Below are 14,943 nucleotides of genomic sequence, written 5' to 3' on the forward strand. Positions count from 1 at the left end.
CAGATAGAGTTGTTTTGTTGTTTGGTCTTAAATGACTGAAAAAAAAATTCTTTGGTCTTATTGGTGACCATCTTATTCCTAAATGGTATTTGTCTTCATATTGACTAAATCACAATTATGATATCCTTAAGAGAATGAATAGAGTGAACTACAGCTTCAGAAATTTTCATATAACACTGAGGTGATGTCCTTTTGATGTTAAATTATTTGAAGAAGTGACATACTGCTTTCTCTAAAAAACTTACTTTTGCTTTATATTAAAAAAAAAATAAAATTGCATTTGCTTTATCTTGTTAAACTTCACTAGGTATCTAGTTATAGGAATACCAGGATGTTTTCTAGTTGAAATATATATGTCAGTTCTTTTTACCAACAATAAATGTAAACCTTCTAAAATAGATACTTAATTATTTTTAAATACCAGAAAGTAAATGATCCAAATCCTTGGTGTTAATCATCATTTTTCATTTAATGTCAGACAGTAGTAAATCAGTTGATTGGTTGAGTAATGCCAATGTCTTTGCATCCTAAATTAATATTGCTGTTGCACTATGAAGTGCACACTGAACCTTCTTTAACACTGTGCACTTTTTGAAAAACAAAGACCCCGAGTCAATATCAAGTAGCTACAATAGAGATATTGCTTTTAACAGTGGGATTGAAAATTGTTTTTCTGATGCCTTCACAGTCAGACAAGCACGTAAGGTCAGCTCTGTGCTAGCAGTTAGAAGCATTATTTGGAAGATTCCACTAGTCTTTCATGATTAGAGCAGGATATTTGTGTTGTCCTTCAAATGTAATTTTTTTTGAAAATATTAGTGTAAAGTGCTTTGCAATTATAGATAACTCCTGCCTACCCAGGGATTTTTTTTTTTTTTTTTGTAAAATCTAAAATCACATGAAAACTTTGATTTATAATAGGTATAACCTTCCTACCAAGCATGAAAAACAAGATGTGTCACAGAGCAGAATACATTAAGGCTTACTGACTGAGAAAGCAGCACATTTATTCATACCTTCTCAGGGCAATTTTAGAACATGATTTTGAGTCTCCTCCTGTTTAGAAAATGGTTTTGACCCTCTGTCAACCCCACACATAGATTCATAGATCTAAAGAGGTCACTTAAGAGACACAGGGAAAAACAAATCTGTACTCAGTAACAGAAATAAGATATCCACTACCATAAAAAAAGCTCCTGTGTATTAACCCCGTGCTTTGCATCCTCACGTCACACAACCTTTCCACCAACACCCACCTGGTTTCTATAGACACAAAGATCCCCATCCTTCTCCACACAGTGCAGTTTAGCACAGAGGGAACAATTTCTGTTTAACTTTAAGCAGAACATTGCTTATATTCTGGTAGCTAAATTTATTTACATTATGCCTGTTCACAACTTTGTTACCTTTGTATCTGATCTAAAAAGTCCTAATGAAAAAGCCATTCTTAAATGGGACCTACATCCAAACCCTGATTTAGATTCTTTAAACAAATTAGACTTTGGAGTTAATGCAGCAATTTGCATAACATTCTGCTCTATTTTCAGCTCAAATTGCTCAGCACTTTTTAAAACCTGTAGCAAATTACTTCAGTAATGAGGCTAAATTACCCTATGATGTTACAGGTAAATTTGTCTGTAATAAATCTCATGTGCATTTGCAATGTACAGATTTTGCTTTGTCTACCTCCTGTTCCATAGGCACATCAGAAGAAATAATGGAGAGGACTTAAAATTTGAACCAGTGTATTTGTCTTAAGAGAAGTAGTACACTAAATATTATTTCCATATTCTATTCTGATGAGTTGTTTTCTCCTCTTCAGATCCATTTCAAGTTCTAGGAATCAGCTCTCTGTAACTAGCTAGCAGTGGTGCTACTCGCCTTCCAAACTCTTCTCCAAAAAATGGTGTAGTTCTTTCCCTCTTAGATGAAAGTCATTTTAGTAATGTAAACAAGGCAAAGATAAATAACTGAGAGAATGTGTAGCTTCTGTGAAAACATGAAGAAATGTAATAATTTCATGGATACTGTGTATAAACAGTCAGTGTAGTCAAGTTGCTGTGTGGCTGTCTTGGCCTTTGCTGCAGTGCCCTGGTCCATGTGGACACACAGCAGTGAGCCTGAGAAGAACAGGGTGGCTGTAGTCAGAGCACAAACTCACTCACAAACACTACACAGCCTGCCACCATTTAAAAATTCTTGAGAATTTGATTTGGCTCACTTGTAGCTTCTCCTTCTGGTAGAACAGAGTTGCTCAAAATCCATTCACATGTGAAGTAGTTAGCACTTGCCCTGCTGTTTGGAAAACTAATATCTAAGAACATTAAAACCAGTTCTTACTAATTATTTCCAGAAGCAGACTTAAACTGAATTGTCCTTTTAATTTGGTGTTTATTGGATACATAGCATCATCTGTGCTAGCAGCCAGTTATTTTTTAATTCTGTTCTATGTAAAACATGTAAAAGAGTGATATTTTAAAAATTACATGTGTTTAAACATATGTATTTTGATATATTAAAACATGCTTTCTTAATAGCAGAAATGTCACAGAATAAGTGGCAGATGATGCAGTGTGTTACATCAATTAAACTGGCAATTAATATCTATGATATGTAGAAAGGATTGATTGTTGTTAGATTTCCTTCACCTCCTTTGGATGAAGAGTTACTCAGTAGTGATTATTAAGAAAAATGTGGAAAGTAAGCATCTAACCATGAATTAATCTTTGAATTAGGAATGTGGAGCTGTTAATAGTGGAACACTTAATGTCTTACTGGGAAGAGGAGATTGTGTTATTTTAGCAGCACACTTTATCACTCTGTCAGTCTAACAGGTTTTTTACCTATTCCTACTTCTCTTCTGTTTCCATTTTATTTTACTCGGTAAGGCAGGGCACTCAGAATTAAATGCAGAATAGGATGTTTCAGTTATACCTACTAGCAAAATTTGAACAATATCTCAGATACCCACTTGCTGAGTATAAATAGAAGAGGAAGGGTGTTTTGGTTTCTGTCACAGAAGTATTTTTAGGCTGTTTTGGAATACTTCATTATCTAACAGTCTTTGTCTAAACTGTTTAAAACTTGGAACTTCACTTTTATTTCTTTTTGTATCTCTAGCTCTGATTTTTGTAGCCTTCCAAGGGATAGAAGAGGCAATTTCCATTATGCAGTGATTGAAAGAAAGCGTTTTACTTATTTTCTTTGCTGCTGGGAGGAACAGAATAATTTTCACTGGACAGATTTCAAAGACTGTATTTCAAAATAGGGTTCAAAACCTTAGTTAGAGTCAAAACAGATAATATCTATTCACTTTAACTTTGCTTCTGCTGTTGCAAAGCCATAAGCAATAGTCAGGTTCCAGGGCCAGATTTCTCATAGCTTGATATGAAGAGAGGTCACTCATCTTTATTTTGTTTACTCTGGTTTTACAGGTATCTATCCCCGAGATCCACAATGTCTCTGATAGCTCCTTTCCACATCTCCTGTTCTTCTCATCAGCTATTCCAACTAAAGGTTCGCTAGTGTTATGCCATTGTTAGCAATTAGGATTAATAAGCAAATAAAACAGTGTGCAAGGATCAAATGAGGGGTGTAGCCAGACAAGCATGCTGAAGCACAACTTATTTACAGATAACCAGTCCCTTTCATCATGCTCCTCTCTATTTCCTCGTGTTGTTCCTCCCCCATGCATTTGGAATGTCTCCCTTTTCCAATCTTTGCCCTTCTGCTAAACATCCTGTGAGTCTGGCACACTGCCACAATCCCATCAGCATGTTCTTTACCATAGAATCTTTCCATTTGTTCCTCCCTGTGTGCCCACTTGACCAGGTAAGGAAGCTCAGGCTGAACCTCTCCAAGCCTTGGAGTGGTTCCTTCAGCAGCCCATCAAGAAGTGGCCTCCCAGACCTGGTCTTTGGTATTGTCTTTTGCTCTGCAGGCTTTGTGTACCTCAGTGAGGTTTATTACTTTCCTGTCTCGTCTCTGTTTATATGCTGGACAGTCTTTGAGCAGATGTCCTCACAAAACAGGTGTCTGTACATTCCAAGTATCTACATACCTTTCACATCCTACATTTCATTGCCTTCCACACATCCAGTCAATCTGTTGTATTGAATTAGGAAGGCAAACTATCAAGGATTCATATGCTAAAATCTTACAGTAATCAAGATAGATAGATAGATAGATAGATAGATAAATAGATAGATAGATAGATAGATAGATAGACAGAGAGATAGAGATATAGTTTCAGACATATTACTGATGTCTTATTGACTTATTTCACCAGCACATATGCTTCAGGCTGGTCATGTGTAACTCCTGGTAGATTAAGTGTCTCACAGTCCACTGCTGTGGTAAACACCACAAAGATAAACCTTGAAACAGATAAATTAATTTCTCATAGCCTCTTGGCATGAGGTATAGAAGCTGTCCTTATTAAGAACATAATTGACATCTTTACTGCCTCCAGCAGCAGCCTGAACCCCTTCTTGAGTCTAAATTTTATTTTCAGAGTGTAGATACAAATACATATTCTCAGATGTAATGCAAAATAACTTCATACTATGCCGGAGGAGAAAATTCAGTCATCAAGCTGTGCACTTTTGTCAGTCTGTGCACTAGAGAGTCTGGCACCTTTTCCTGTCCTGTCTGCCTGTGTTGTGGCATCAACGGGGTCAAGTGCTTCTGGCCAGCAAGTAGCCAGTGACATTATGGCAGAGAGCCAACTTGAGAGGAAAGTTTGAAAATATCCTGATAGAAGAAAACACGTGATTCCTCAGATGAAAGCAGCTCTGTGCATTCTTCCATGGAAATAATTTTTTCCCAAAATTTATGTAATCTCTGTTCTTTCAGTTTTCACTTTGATTGGCATAGATTCCTAATTACAGCTCTGTATTTAACAGCTCTCTAACAGTGTCTTCCAAAGACATACACAATATATTTCCAGTGAGAAAAAGGAAGGAAAATAACTTAAGAAACTAATCCATGGATTAAGAAAGTAATGAGAAACAATGCAACACAGATTCATCCAGCACTGTTAATATTGTTACTCCTTCTCCTCAGATCCTCTTTTTTATTATTTTTGAGAAAAAATGGTGCAAAAAAGGGGACAATGCATTCGAGACATGCGTAGATGCAACCAGGCATACTCAGTTTTGCTGGAGTGTTGAAGGTCATTCTTTTGAGTTCAGAAGTGGCTACTTTGGGGCTGGTCTATGTGAGAATAGAGTTGGTCCTCTGTATCTCCAGACAAGTTGGTACTCCACTGTTTGTTTTTAGTAGGCAAACAGACTCTGACATATTGTATTTTCTTTTCCTCCTAGTTGTAACAAGGCAGCAGCCACTGATATGTCAATAAATATTACATTAAAAAATGTTTTCTTCCTCTTAAGTTAGGAAAGAGACAGAAGTATCAAATTGGGATTTGGGATTTGATGCCCCATTGGTGCAAATTGCTGCTTAGCCATCCATCCCGGCGTTCATGGCAAAGACATTCATAGTAGCACTACTGAATTCACTGGAGCTGTGACTAACTCAGCTGAGATCTGCTCTGGGAGACTAGGTCAGAATTGTCCTCTGGGCTGTGGCTCTTAGCTCCCTAAAGGACTTGAGCAAATAATTTCATTTCCTTTGCCTCTATTTTCATACATTTAAATAGATCCTGATAACATCCATCACAGTCTCACTATTTGTCAGGCATAGTTAAACCTGCTGGAGAGTATAGTTTTGAACATCAATATATATTTGATAGAAGCACAAAGATGGGGTGAGACTTGTGATGAATAAAGGCTTGTTTTATAAAAAAACCCCAAAACCAACAAAGCAAGAGAATAGTCCAGATAAAAAACAGCATCAGAAACGGAGCTCCTAGTTGTGAACAATCAGCTCCATCTCTCCCTGCATGACACAGTTACTCTGCCAAATATCTGAGCCTGGAAATTCAAAGAAAGTTTGTAAAATAAATCTTCTATTTCGCAGGTAAGAATAGGTTCTTTCTTCAATGAAATTTAAGAAGTTTTGTCAAGTTATGTAAAGTGTTATGTAACATGTTTCATTTCTGCTGTATTACCCTTTTTTTTTACAGAAATGCATTTTAGATTAATATTTAATGCCTTTGCTTTTAAGAAACTATCGTTGAATCACTTCAGTTTGCTGCTGTTTTCAGGTTCCTGGGAGAGGAGGAGCTGCATGAGCTGGACACTAGTGTGCTGTCAGCTACCATGACTGGAAGGGGAAGGTGCAGCTCAGGAATACTGTCTCAGTATAGTAGAACCACATATTTCCCTTTAGAAATGAGCAGAAGATAGCGAAACCTATCACTTGAAAGCATCCACAGGATAAAATGCTGAAAAGCATGAGATGCCACTTGGTTTGTGTGCAAGGGGAAGAGTGGGAAAAACAGCATAGGCACAGAGTCACTCTGAATGGAGACAGAGCCCTCCGAGTCTTTAGCTGAATTGTAGCACACAGAATGACTTTTTCTACAAAGTAATAATTTTTCTCATTCCTGCTCTTTCTTACTCTTTTTTTTTTTTTTTAGCAAAAACGCAATTAAAATATTCATTCAACATATTGTGCTTTAAAAATATAATTCACAAAGATCAGCAGGCATGTATTCATTCTGTCGTTCCTGATATTACTCATCACACCAGGCAACTCATGTATTTTTTAACTGTATTCTTTCTTCTATCAGATCTTGTTTCTTTTCCAAGGTAGAAGTGTGAAGCTCAGTGGTTGATTCACCTTTTGTAGAACTGATGCATAATTTTTTGTTCCTAGTCTGTTTAGTAAATGTCATCTGTTTTGTCATGTAGGTGGCTCTTCATGTAGCATGCTTGGTTTTGAAAATCTGGTTAGTAGGGGAAGCAGATGTATTTTTATATGAAGGTTAAATGGATTGCAAACCCAAGCAAACAAAACAAGCAAGCTTCTCCCCCCACTTCTCCCAGATAAACTTGGTAAATTTTTTTCCTGCTCAGAAATGAGCTAATGATTTGATTGCAAGTCATCCTGTTCACGTGGAAGAGATTTGACCAGTAAGATATTTTGCAATATATTTTCTCTTTTACCTGCTTTTCTCATTTCTAAACTGAAAGATGTCATGGTTTCTCTGAGCAGCAGAAGCATAAACCCTCAAAAAGATGGGTGAATTTTTCTGCCTGAAATTGATATATTTTATCAATGTCCATTCATATTTCTTCATGCATCATGTAGTGCCAGCTGCTGTAGTCTTTGAGGTGACCAGCATATTGCTCAGAAAGCTGCACATGAGTACTGATATAATGCCTATTTAAGGAAAAATATCCTGGTTTATCTTTAAACACAATCACTTTGAAATTTAGACCAAAGCCGTGTGTTAACTGTATAGACATTAACACATCTTAATTTAACATTGTAATATCATGGTGTATATGCTTTTTGATAACACAGCTGTTCTATTTTTTGATTTAACTGTTATTAAAAACATAAGAATATGCCAGATAAACTTGAAGAAGAAAGGGAGAACTTCTGGTTTAGCAGTGAGTAATTTCATATAGCTCAATTTGGAACCATAAAGCCTGAATCACTTGTCAGTCTTTATTTGAAGTGAATCATTTAAGTTGGAAGGAATCAAGATCATCTAGTCCAGCCATTAACTCAGCACTGCAAATTCCACCAGGTGCCACATCTGCACACCTTTTAAAGACCTTCAGGGATGGTGGCTCTGCCAGTTCCCTGGGTAGCTTGTTCCAGTGCTTGATAACCTTTTCAGTGAAGAACTTTTTCATAATATCCAACCTAAACCTCCCCCGACATAACATGAAGCCATTTCCTCTTGTCCTACCACTTGTTACTTGGGAGAAGAGGCCAACCCCCAGCTGGCTACAGCCTCCTTTCAGGCAGTTCTAGAGAGTGATGAGGTCACCCATGAGCCTCCTTTTCTCCAGGCTAAACAACCCCAGCTCCTTCAGCTGCTCCTCGTGGGATTTGTGCTCCAGACCCTTCACCAGCTCCATCGCCTTTCTCTGGACTTGCTCCAGCACCTCAATGTTTTTCTTGTAGGGAGGGGCCCAGAACTGAACACAGGATTTGAGGTGTGGCCTCAGCAGTGCTGAGTACAAGGGGACAATCACTGCCTGCTCCTGCTGGCCACACCATTGCTGATCCAGGCCAGGATGCCATTGGCCTTCTTGGCCATCTGGGCACAAGCTGGCTCCTGTTCAGCTGGCTGCAGACAGTTCCTTTTCTAATAGCCATCTTTCCAGCCACTCTTCCCCAAGCCTGTAGCATTGCATGGGCTTGTTGGGACAGTAACACAGGACACAGGCCTTCACCTTGTTTAAGCCTGTGTTAGATCCATAAAATGCCATAAATTGGTTCTATATAAAGATTGTAAGTTAGTAAATGAAACTGGAATTCCTAATAGATTTTACTGTTCTTTAACTATTTCTGTCTTCCAGGACTTCCTCCTTCAGAGCCCCAAGAACACATGCCTGTGCAAAAACTGCTTCAAAAATATTTCAAATATTTTTTTTTGTTTTAAATGTAAAATGGCCAGCTGAAGTGCCTGGCTTGTTTTGGGCTTCAGCCAGCTACACCCATGGGAAAACTTCTTGACTTTTTCAGAGATGTCTGTATAACTTGCTTAAAGCTAAAGCATTGTACTCCTCAGATGTTAGTTGTGAATCTGTGTGGTTTCTTAAAATTAGATCTAAGACTGATTACTCTTTGAGGAACAAGTAGTGCCACAGAACAATAAAGATTGTATTTGTTTGAAATGGATTTAATAATACATTGTGCCTGACCCTCTTGATCATTTGTCTCAAATATTTTTGTGCTTTTTTTAGAATGTTTTTTATATGAGATATCACATTAGAAATTTATTTTGTAGGCCACCTTGGGTACACATAAGACTTCTGTTCCTGCATCAATTAAGGGTTTCCCCCAATACTGTTAGAACAAGCTTACCACGATTTATTTCTCATCCTTGTCTTTATATTTCTGGTGACTTCCTCTTTTTCCTTTCATCTTTGCTCATCCCAATTTAGTTGATATAACATCCTCACTGAGACTACAGTAGCTGTTCTCATTCCCAGTAATTACACGTAAAGGCAGGACTCCTAAAAAGCTTTATGACATTAAGTGCTTTTTTTGGTTTGCTTTGTGGGTTTTTTTCTAGCTTGTGATGTGTTACTTTCTGAAGGAGATGATGTTTCTCCAGTTCGGGAGAAACCCTTGCCAAGGCAAATCTTGATGAACCAGGAGAAACGTTAATGAGGCAACACTCTTGACTAACTTTGGCTGCTTTTACAGAGGTTCTGATTTGTCATTGTACAGTTATGTTGCCACTGAAAGAATAATACTAATAAAGCAGTGAAACGTAGCAGCTCTGTGGTCTTACCAGCACACAGAAAACACAGCTCAATTACATTGAACAGCATTTATTAATACTGGTGTTCATTCCCTAACTGTGTGACTGTCACTTTGGCCTGTTTCAGATAAGAAGACAAGGTGGAATACAATTACTGGTGGACCTATTGGACCATCGGATGACAGAAGTCCACCGTAGTGCCTGTGGAGCTTTGAGGAACTTGGTATATGGGAAGGCAAATGATGACAACAAAATAGCTCTGAAAAACTGTGGTGGTATCCCAGCATTAGTACGGTTACTCCGCAAGACTACAGATTTGGAAATCAGAGAACTGGTCACAGGTTTGAATTTTTCAATATTTTTTGTTCAAACTCTCTGTCGGTCTTGCAAGCACAGTCCCGTGCTGCATGCCACTTGCTCCATCAGTAACTATTTCATGACCATCTTATTTGCCATAACAAAAAGCTTTCAAGCCCTTTGGATTTATGTTATGTATGAATGGCTTTCAATATCATGCAGTTTACAGATGTAGGTATGGTTTATGCCTGTTATTGTTGGTTCACTTTGTTCTTGGTTAGCCTGGAGTGCTCTTGGAGGAGAATTGCTCCACACATGGATATGTTGTGGTGGGAATCCTCTGCTCCCCCTCCTGTCTAGGGTTGGCTAGGCAGGAGCCATATTTTACTGAAATTACTTAGAAGCTGTTACTCATTGCTTTTGTATGCTATGCAGTGATGTTGTAAGAGGGAGGATTTGTTTGAGGGTTTTCTTGGGGGTCTGATAAAAAAGTGGAAAACTATTGGAGAGGTGTACATCATTTTCTGAAGCCTTTTGTCTGAAATTTGATGGCATGCTATGTGATGTGTTTTACATAGAGCATGCAGGTAGTGGTAGTTTATTTCTTTTCCTGATATAGTAGGATCTGGTCTTTTTAAGGTTGTGTGGTTTTTTTCCTTTCTGAAATTCAAGAGAGAGGGGAGGGGTGGTAGTGTTCACGAATACAGGAATGCTGTCAAACAGGACTGATATGAAATGTTTGGAGGATTTTTTTCACCTTGCCCTTAAGCTAGCATATTTAATATGTAAAACAGAAGCAAGGTAGAGGTTTTTTTTTTTTTATTTTACACTTTGTGATTTCATTCTATTTGGTGATTATTTAACACTATAAATCACGCTTCATTTAGGATACAATTGATAATATTTTCATCCTTTAGTTGGGTCCAGGTTCCTTCCTTGAGGGTGTTTGAATAAATTATTAAATGTAGATTTTTTTATATATTTAATTTTGTTTCTTAGTTACAACACCTCCTACTTGTTAGTCAGGATTAATGGGACAGAGATACAGGTTACATGAGCTCAGATTGTGCCTCCTGTAGAGTGACAGAATTACTGACAGATCTAATAAAGTGTAACCACTGCTTCAGATTCAACATACTTGTTTGTCTCTTTGCTATGTTGTCAGTATCCTGGCTCCAGGGAACATTCTGCCTGTTTATTCTGAGTAGTAAGTGGCAAACTGCTAATAAACCTCAGCAGTCACCATGGCACTTCCCATGCCATCTGTAGATGAACATGTAATGTCATTAGGTCATTTAAAGAAAATATACTGGGCTACAGTTTAGGCTGGTTTCATTACACAGTATGCTGTTAAATATTCCCAAATTCCCACAGAAAGAAAGGATATTTGTTTTCTAGTATGCCCTCAAAGTCTTATTACCAAGAGGAGTAGGTGCTGACCATCAAGGTAGGGAGTAACCTGCCTTTGTATAGGTACAAAGGCATCTACATGTACAGGTAGATGCAGCTTCCAGGGATGGTGAGCATCAGGAGTGCTGGAAAGGGGAGAAGACCAAGATGGTGACCCTGAGAAACAGAATCAAAGTCAGTGGTATTTCAAGATTTTATTCCTGAGCCTGTTTTTGTATCTGAGTTTTCTGTTTGTTTTCAATAGCCAGTACTTCCCAGAAGGTCACTGCTTGCCCTGGCCATGTTTTGTGCCTTTCAGAACACAGATCACTGGCCATCTGAATTGGTTCTCCTTTGCATTTTTTTCTTTTCTTGCAAAGTCTTGTACTGTGACAGCTATCGCAGCTGAATTCCTTCTTTCTGTTCTTTCTGGGGAATGAAAGGTAGCTCCTGCAGCGGCTCCATTGGTAATGAAAACATTTGACTTGGTGGCAGGCACAAGGAAAAATAAAAAGTTCCTCATGCTTTCCATCAGTCTTCCTAAGCTGAAGTAGCAGGAAGGTAATTATTTCAGTAGAGGCTCCACAGCCTGGAGGAGATGCAGAGAAAATAATAACAAATGTCTGTTTTGGGACTGAACACAATACTTGAGCCTTTCCATCTCATGTTCATTGTGCATCCTGTCTATATAAAAGCTGCTCTTGTTTGTTACTTTTAGAGAGGACACAAAGTTCATGCCTTAGGAATTCATACAGGCTCTAACACAGCTGCCCCTAAATAGTCATCCACATTTGTCCTCAGAGCACTTCTGTTAGGTGGGGAAGTATCATTATCTGTCCTACAGATGGGGAACTGAACCTATCAAGTGTAAATGACCTGTCCGGAAATCTGGCAAGATGAAGGTGTGAATCACTCTTGAGCTGCAAGGGAAGAAATATGGCCTGGAGAGATTTTTTAGCAGTTCAATTTGTCTGGCAATAGTGAAGCATTCATTGCCTCTCCCAAGTACTGTGAAGCACTTGCCCAGCAGAGCAAAAGTTCTGATATTAGTTTCTTCCTCTAACATGCACGTTCTCTTCCTTCTTGTTGCTCTTCTCTAAGTAGATTATAACTTCAATTTCTGGCAATCTCAAGACTGGTTTTGGAAGGGTTTTTAAACCTGCAGACCAGCTTTCTAGCCCAGTAGCTTCTTGATTGTCAGGATTGCCTTAGGCACCATTTGTGGCTTGTCCTCTTTCCCAGAGATTTCTTTCTGACATAATCTCTCCAAAACAGAGTTTTTTCACTTTTTTCTTTATCTCGTCTTTGTCGTCCTCAGCAGCAGAGGTCTTGGGCTAATACTGGAAAATCTTACCATGCTCAAATTTTTGGATTGCACAATCTTATAGCCAAGTGTTAGAGATTCAAGGCTGTCTCATGTCAAGGAAATGGTTTCAGTGCAGGCAATGAAGAAGCTCTGAGGGAAGTGTGCTGCCTGGGTATTATGAAATTAAATGGTGTTAATGCCCAGGAAATATTCCCTAAGATATGGAAAGATTAGTCGTACAGAAACACTTCCACAGTTACAGGTTTTTACTAGAAGAGCGTGGATAAAATGAGATATACCCATGAATATATACATTTGTGCAAAAGTTAAATACTCTGATAGAAAGAGAGATGTTGGCATGGCCTAGAGCCTCTGGTAATTTCCAGAGACTCAAGGAGAACTTGAATCACAATGTAAGTCTGTAAGTCTGTTAATAAAAAGAAATAGGTGTAAGCTGAATGCACCACACTTAATTTAGCCATCGTTTTACCCCAGCACTGTGCTGCCAGTTTCCACAGTAGCACCTGTTAATGGGAAAAAATAAAAGCATTCTATTTAAAAATAATTAAATGTTAACACTTTTCTAATAAATATAAATAGAGAGGAACACAGTACAAAATTAGCACAGATCCTGCAGATGGTAGAAAGAAATGTTTTCACTTGGTAATAATGGCAATGAGTAACTGATTTCTGATTCTCTTGCCTTTACCAAGTTAATTATGAACTCTTCCACAAAATTCTATTTTATAATTTTTTCTATTTGTTTTACTGTCAGGAAAAAAAAACATACATGGAAAAATCTGACATTTTAGCAAGGATAACAGAGGAATCTCATGGATGCCTTGCACAGAAGGTGAGGTCAAGCAGCTTTGGCTAGATCCTTTCCAACTCAGGCCGTTCTGTGATTCCGTTATTCAACCTATGCTTGCTCCTTCTTCCATCAGCTTGATTGGTTAACCGGGTACCTGTCTCAGATAAAATGGTTTAAACTGCTATTCTTCTCAGTTTTGACAACAAGATTTATCACATCTACACAGTTTCTGCCTATGAACAATGAGGTAGCTGGATTAGGAAAAAAAACATTTTAAAGAGGGCCCTTGTATGACTGCATCACCTGTTTAAAATCTGTAGATACCATTTCTGATTGAAAGGTAAAAGTGGACAATCCACTTTTAGAAAGTACACGATGATAAAGAGCCGCAGCTATAAATAATGTCAGGAGAAATTGTTTTTTCTGTACTAGCAGCCAGTTTCCTGCTTACTTTGGTTGACAGTAAAGTGTCAGAGATTTAATTATTGTCTACTGAAAATAAATAAATTTTTTAAATTACCACATAATAAAAATTCAAAAAGCAGAAACTATCTAACACTATACATATTTACTAAATATAGATACTGACTCTAGTTATCTCATTCACATTTTTATTCACTGAATCAAAAGGCATATATTCCATTCCCGCAAAACATTACAATATACCGTGTACAAAATGTTTCTTTCAAAGAAGCACTAGTTCTCTAAGTGTCTTTAGCCGATAGTAAAATTGGACAGAGAAAAGTTTTACTTACTTCTCAGACTTTGGATTCCAGTATTCATTGGCGTTGTCTTTAATTTCAGCTGTGACCAGTTTGTGTTTTGGCTTGGTTGGTCCCCTGTTGTCACCCCATGTTTTGCAGTTTTATTACATAGTCCTGTTTCAGTTTAAGTAGCTGCCATATGTTTATAAGGAGGGGTTTATAATCTTATGGATAATCTCTCAGTGTCACTGAAAGCAATTACATGTTAGATGTTTGATCTTAGATCTGTCTGGTCTGAGTTAAGCACTGCAGGTGAAGCCTCCTTTTGATTGCATGCTGTTTCTTAGCATGTGCATAAATTATTGGCAGATTGGTCAAGTCACTCCAGAAGGCCCCTTTGAGCCCTGTATCTGCCTTTGCTAATCTGTGTAGTTGCAAGTTAGTGAGCCTGCAATGATATGTAAAGCATGTTTAAGGGAGTATTCTATGTAAACGGACCTTTTAGCTCACTTCAGTGAAAGCTTTAATTGGATTTCTTTTTTTTTTAAAGTAATTCTGGACAATTATTTAGAATTTTTACCTTCCTAGTACAATGGCAGTTGTTCTGTTGGGGGTTCCCAAAGTCAAAATCACATGCCTGCAGTTGTTTCCTATTTGTAATGTTATTTTCTAATTGGACTTCATAAGGTATTTCACTTGTGATTTTTTTTGTGTTGTAAATCTTATTAAACAATATTATGGCAAAGGGTTGACTGTTTAGTACTTAGGATCTTGAAGCAGTTTAATTTAATAATTTAATAGTTTTCTGCAAAAGTGCCCTTGACATTACCTTAGTTACTGGAGTGTGTAAACACAGATATGAAAATTTATTGTGATATAAGCATTCATTTGGAGGTGGCACCTATTTGTAACCTTATTGCTCTCTGGAAATTTGATTTGAAAATGAATATAGGCTCTTTTATCCCATTCCAAGATGAATTTCCCACAGCCTTAAGTAAAGAAGAACCAAACTCTTCTCTGAGTTCTGTATTTTACAGTATTTCACCTTGATGTAATCCCTAAAATCTCTGTTATATTCCTTTTC

At 37.7% G+C, this 14,943-nt stretch overlaps 1 protein-coding gene across 5 annotated transcripts in view; it reads left to right on the forward strand.

Annotated features, from left to right (window-relative positions):
- Nucleotides 1-14,943, forward strand: part of CTNND2 (catenin delta 2) — a 630,539-nt gene that overhangs the window by 477,660 nt on the left and 137,936 nt on the right. For all 5 annotated transcript variants that reach the window (XM_088170959.1, XM_088170931.1, XM_088170938.1 and 2 more), the window contains one exon: nt 9,480-9,693. In XM_088170959.1, coding sequence (XP_088027085.1) covers nt 9,480-9,693 — 214 coding nt within the window. The remainder of the gene's footprint in view (nt 1-9,479; nt 9,694-14,943) is intronic.

This window comes from Sturnus vulgaris, chromosome 1, assembly GCF_052056855.1.
Source record: "Sturnus vulgaris isolate bStuVul1 chromosome 1, bStuVul1.hap1, whole genome shotgun sequence".
NCBI classification, from domain to species: Eukaryota; Metazoa; Chordata; class Aves; order Passeriformes; family Sturnidae; genus Sturnus; species Sturnus vulgaris.